At 47.8% G+C, this 5,548-nt stretch overlaps 1 protein-coding gene across 1 annotated transcript; it reads right to left on the bottom strand.

The window, feature by feature from the left end:
• Positions 1-207: 207 nt before the first annotated feature.
• Positions 208-2,524, bottom strand: LOC120685999 (putative laccase-18). The gene is made up of 3 exons (XM_039968153.1): positions 2,346-2,524; positions 724-2,233; positions 208-616 (listed from the first exon to the last, which is right to left on the bottom strand). Exons 1-3 carry the CDS (start codon positions 2,442-2,444, stop codon positions 462-464), a joined length of 1,764 nt encoding a protein of 587 aa, XP_039824087.1. The 5' UTR covers positions 2,445-2,524; the 3' UTR covers positions 208-461.
• Positions 2,525-5,548: the final 3,024 nt, after the last annotated feature.

Genomic DNA, 5,548 nt, shown 5'->3' with positions numbered 1-5,548 from the left:
ATACATGTATACTTCTTCATGTTGTGGGTAGAGTTAGTAAGATGATGATGGAGGTTACTATTAGGTGGTCAAAATTTCTTCTTAAGATATATAAAGATTTCTATGGAAGATATATATTCCATAACAAATTCAAAAACTCCCCCATAGAATCGAAGTCAATGAAACTATTAGGGCTCATCAAATCGTATTCCCCAAAGAATACCTAAATATTTGAATAATAAATGTTTAATATAATGGTAATAACAACAAGACTAATAGAATAAATTTCCGAGATTCTTATATTCCTCATGACTTAAATTGACATACACGTGTAGATATAAAACAAAATTACATCTCTTGCAGTAAGAATTACAACCAATAATGTGATGAAGGATGGTAATGCCTTCATCTTTATTTATTCGTTACGTTGAATAAATAAAAATAAAAGTTCCGGACACAATTCCCCCCATCCTATTCAGAGCTTAAGGCTTACTGAAACCATTGGTGCCGCATCTCTGGAAGCCCGCCGGCGGCGGGGGCAGGCTCGTCTCCGGCGTCGGCCCGTCCTCCACGATGAACGCCATCGCCATGCCCATGACGATGTGGAACTCGAAGTGGCAGTGCAGGTACCACATCCCTGTTTGTTCATCCATCAAGATCATCGATACGATTCAACCAAAGATTAATTAGACAATTAATATGCATGTATAATTCTCAATGCAAGAAGCAAATAATTGTTCATACCTGGATTATCCGTGACGAAGCGAATGGCGACCCATCCAACTCTTGGCACATGGACAGTGTTCCTGAGCTGAGGGTTGTAGTAGTTGAACTTCTTGGGGTCCTTCTTGGGATCGAAGTTGCCGAGCCCCTGCGCGAGCACGAAGAAGTCGTATCCATGGAGGTGCATCGGGTTGGGGTCGCTCTGCAGCAGCGCCGTGCTCTGGAACACGATCTCCACCGACGTGTTGTACTTGAACCGCCGGAGCCGGATCGCCTTGGTGGTCGGCTCCAGCACCTCCTCCAGCGGCCCCACCGGGATGAGGTCCATGTCGGTGTAGTTGTACGGCCGCGGCGGGTTGTCGGGGAAGTCCTCCGTGTACACGCCCTCGCCGTCGCCGTCGTAGTAGCGTTCCAGCAGCGACGCCGCCGTCTGGTGGTGGAAGGAGACGTTGTTCATGGTGGCCACCGTGATGGTCTCGTTGCTGCGGCGGAGCTTGCAGTCCTTCTTGCCGCCGCGGCAGATGGAGCCGAGCCCGAGCGTGACGAAGAGGCGCTCGTCAACGTGCGCCGCCACGCGGTGGCGCCCCGGGAAGGCGAGCCCCGTGAAGTTGCCGCGGAAGTAGTAGGACGGCATGGTGTCGTGCTGGCCGGGCATGCGCGGCGCCGGCACCGGCAGGCCGTTGTTGTCGGCCCGCGCGCCGGCGTAGCGGACGAGGCCGCGGGAGCTGAGCGCGCGGATCTGCAGGTCCGGCGGCGGCGGCTGGTTGGCGACGGCGGTCATGTGGTAGTGCCCCGGCGGCGCGTCGGCGACCATGAGCACGTCGATGGTCTCGCCCGGCGCGATGGTCACCATGTCTGTCCGGAACGGCGTCAGGTAGTTGGCGTCGGCGCCGACCACCGTGAACGTGTGCCCGGCGACCTTGAAGAAGTACTCGGAGAAGAGCGCAGTGTTGATGAACCGCAGCAGGTAGCTCTTTCCGCGCTCCACGCCGAGCACGAAGCTCTCCTCTGGCACGCCGGAGCAGTTGCTGAGGTCGCCGAGCTTGCCGTTGATGGTGGCCGACAGCGGGTCGTCCTCGAAGTTGCCGTCCAGGTTCCGCCGGTCGAGCTCGACGAGGTCGAGCGTCCACCACTCGCCGATGACGATGGGCACGTCCCTGGCCGGGGTCGGGAACGGGTACCGGCCGTCCTTGGGGCGGACGACGATGGCGCCATGGATGGAGGCGCGGAGGCAGGTGACGTGGGCGTGCCACCAGAGCGTGCCGACCTGGCCGGCGACGTCGAAGCGGTAGGTGCGGTTGCCGCCGGGAGGGACGGGGCACTCGGTGACGTAGCCGGCGCCGTCGGCCCAGCAGCTGCGGAGCTGCCGGATGCCGTGCCAGTGGATGGTGACGCCGTGCGGCAGCTGGTTGACGAGGTGGACGATCACCGTGTCGCCGTCGGTGACGTCGAGCTGCGGGCCAGGGAGCTGCCCGTTCACCACGTACACCTTGGTCGTGTTGCACAGGTGAGTCATGTTCATCTCATGGACCTGTTAGTTTGACCGTTGCAATTGGGAGATATAGCAAGATTACGAACTCTGGCATGGCAGCTGATGAGTCAGCAGGATCAACGACAAGAGGTAGCATAGAATGTTTACTTACAACAAAGGTGTGCTCGACGATGGCCGCCTCGCCAATGGCGGCCAGGGCGACAATGGCCATGAAGAAAATGGATGCCGCCATGGAGAGGTGCTTCCCCATGGCTTCCAAGCTAGGATTAGCAGCTGGGTTTGCTAATCCTAGCTAAGCTAAGCTAGCAGAAGCCTTTTGGTTAACCTTGTGTTATGGGGAGGTGATGGTTGCTTCTGCTGGGCCTGTCACATACCATATATATACTCGCGAGATGGAACACCTGAGCCACACGGGCGGATTGTACAGAGTCCAAAATCAAACACTAAAAAACACTCGGAATGCCGACGAGTGTCAAACTATTGTACTAAAGTCGACGAAACCAAGACCTGTTCTCACCAACCAAAACAGCACTTTTTGGGCAGACGCCGTACAACACAAGGTGTTTGTGTTGGCATCAATTCTCTTCTAATGCTAGCTAAGCTAGCAGCCAGGTAGTAACCTTTGTCTGTGTTCAGATTATTGTAAGGTATAGTAGCATGAATGGATGATCCTGTTAATTTGACATTAGTAAAATGACCAAGTATGTTGTATCGTTTGTGGTTTAGTCAATTATATATATAAACTCTGAATCCTTTCTACACTCGCTTGTAGCTACTTCCCACGTGTATATCTCATGATATATGATGTATCTGACCTAACGAAGAGTATGCATGTGAAGTATGTGATCATACTAAACAATATATGATGGTATATACATAGGGTATGCGAACATACATAGAGTATATGGATATACTTATTTTTAATATATAGTAGTAATTAATGTATAATCATAATATATTTAAAAAATAGAGATGCTTTTGAAATTTTTCATATATATCTATTTTAAGTATCTTAGAATTAGTATATGACTAGTTTGTTCAATCGCTGGACATGTGTGGTTTTCTTTGACCTGAAAGCTGCTATATGCACTGTACTGAATCCCATTTCCTCTCAATTCGAATTCAGCAGAAGAGATGCGTGGTGTTATGGTCAGGCGTACGGATGCAAAAACAGACAGGTGTGGAATTATTTTAGCCGTTGTGACAAGTTATTATATATAATATATCTTACGACGGATGCATAGACCAGGTGCTACCAGGTTAGCGTGCACAAACTATAAGTTAGGCCAACAACGGAATTCTTATTATTTGACTTGTCTGCAGCCTGTTTCAGGTTTCAACATCTGTCATTTGAGTTTTGACTCCAGCTAGAACTCAAACTTGAACTCGTTTTTTCTACTACAAGCAGCCATGCACAATATAATATAACCTCAGCTAGTACGAGCTGTGGATGTAAATTCAGCAAGTTATATATGCTTTTTTCCTTAGTAACTAGTTTTTTATTTTTTGTGAGAACTTTAGATTACGAGTAGTCGAGAATGTCGAGGTGAAAACAAGCAAGGACTATTGGAAAAGCATGTAGTAGAGATCTCAATACAGCGGCAGCAGAGAGCAAGATTATATTAGCCGGAACTGCAGTTAAATCCAATCTTAGACTCGGTCAAAGTTACCTTTATCTGCGTGGTTACTTTTTCTAGATCAGCCAAATATAATTAATGAACTCAGCAGGCGTGTGAGATCAGAAATTCACCTGCAGGTGGTAAAGATTGTTTGGATCACAAGAAACTTTAATGTAAACACTAATATCATATACATACTTTTGGGCAAAGTGCAAACTTTATTAGGTGAGAAGAAGCCCAATGCAAGTTCATCAGATGTCTTTTCTGAACTTTTGACCATGTTGAAATATTGACATTTGACAGGGTAGGAAGTAGGAACGAACCTCGTGCAGGTAGACTTGGCGTTAAGGATGCAGCAAATTGGGAAAAGTAACTAGGTTGAACTACTAGAAAACAGGCCTTCAGCACCGGCTGAGAAGGGCCAAAGGAACCGGTTTCCCAACCGGTGCTCCGCAACCGCGACCAATGGCCTCGCCTTAAGACACCGGGTTTTTCAACCGGTACCTTGGGCTTCCATTGGTACCGGTTGGAAACACCAATCGGTACCAAAGAGGCTGCCACGCTGACGCAAGGTGGCAGCCCCTTTGGTACTGGTTGGTCTTTCCAACCGGTACCAATGACCTTTTCCCTTTTTTTTCCCAAATCCAATTTTGTTTGTTATATTTATTATTGTTTATTCTTTTATAATTGCTAAACGCACTCAAGCTTTACAGTACTATACGTTCATTGGTCGTTTGTGTTCGTTTTTAGAGAATATTTGAAACTAACTAAAAGTGAAATGCGAGCATATAATTAAGCTAATTAGATGAACTAATATATTTACAAATTTACAAATATCAAGACATAATGTTTAAAAATATTTACAAATGTACAAGTCATGTTTGTAGTCCAACTACTGGTCCCCTCAGGAGGTCGATGGAAGTCCTCTATGGATGTGACCATCGTGGTAGAACTCGCCTCTAGGATCCAAGATCTCGTTCAAAATGAATCCGGCGAGCTGCTCGCACACGGCGTTGATCCGATCAGTAGAGTAATATTCATCCCCCATTTGAGACATCTATCATTTAGAAAAAAGGATTAACATCATGTGCGTTACTACAATTATGAAAATATATTAGTGAACGGTTTGGACGTACTCTCATGTCTTCATCAGTAACCCTCGTATCTTCGTTTATTGCGTCCAACATGTATTGCTTGGCGACCTCGTCATCACCGAAGGGGTCCATCCTTAACTGAAACTGTAAAAATGTGTTAGAGTATGTGTCCATCCTTAAATGAAGCAGGAGAATTCTATTCTTTGAACGAATATGCGTGTTTGAAAGAGAGAGAGAGAGAGAGAGAGAGAGAGAGAGAGTGAGAGAGAGAGTGTATGTATGTTAGAGGGAGAGAGAGAGAGTGTGTGTGTGTGTGTGTTTGTGTGTTAGTGGGACAGAGAAAGAGAGAGAGAGTTAGTGAGTGTGTGTGTGAGTCAGTGTGTGTGTTTGTGTGTTAGTGGGACAGAGAAAGAGAGAGAATTAGTGTGTGTATGAGTCAGTGTGAGTGTGTGTGTGAGTGTGTGTGTGTGCGCGCGCGCCCGCGTGTGTGAGCGAAAGACCGAGCATCGGTGAGGAGATAGCGAGAGAGCGTCGGTGGGGAGACAGCGAGAGAGCGTTGGGGACAAGGAGACAACGAGAGTTAGCGAGAGACCGATCGCCGTTAAGAAGTCGTTAAGAAGGAGAGAGTGTTGTGTTTGATT

Source organism: Panicum virgatum, chromosome 8N, assembly GCF_016808335.1.
Source record: "Panicum virgatum strain AP13 chromosome 8N, P.virgatum_v5, whole genome shotgun sequence".
In the NCBI taxonomy this organism is placed as follows: domain Eukaryota; kingdom Viridiplantae; phylum Streptophyta; class Magnoliopsida; order Poales; family Poaceae; genus Panicum; species Panicum virgatum.
Note: the sequence above shows the minus strand (reverse complement) of the source record. Positions and strands in the feature narration are given on the sequence as shown.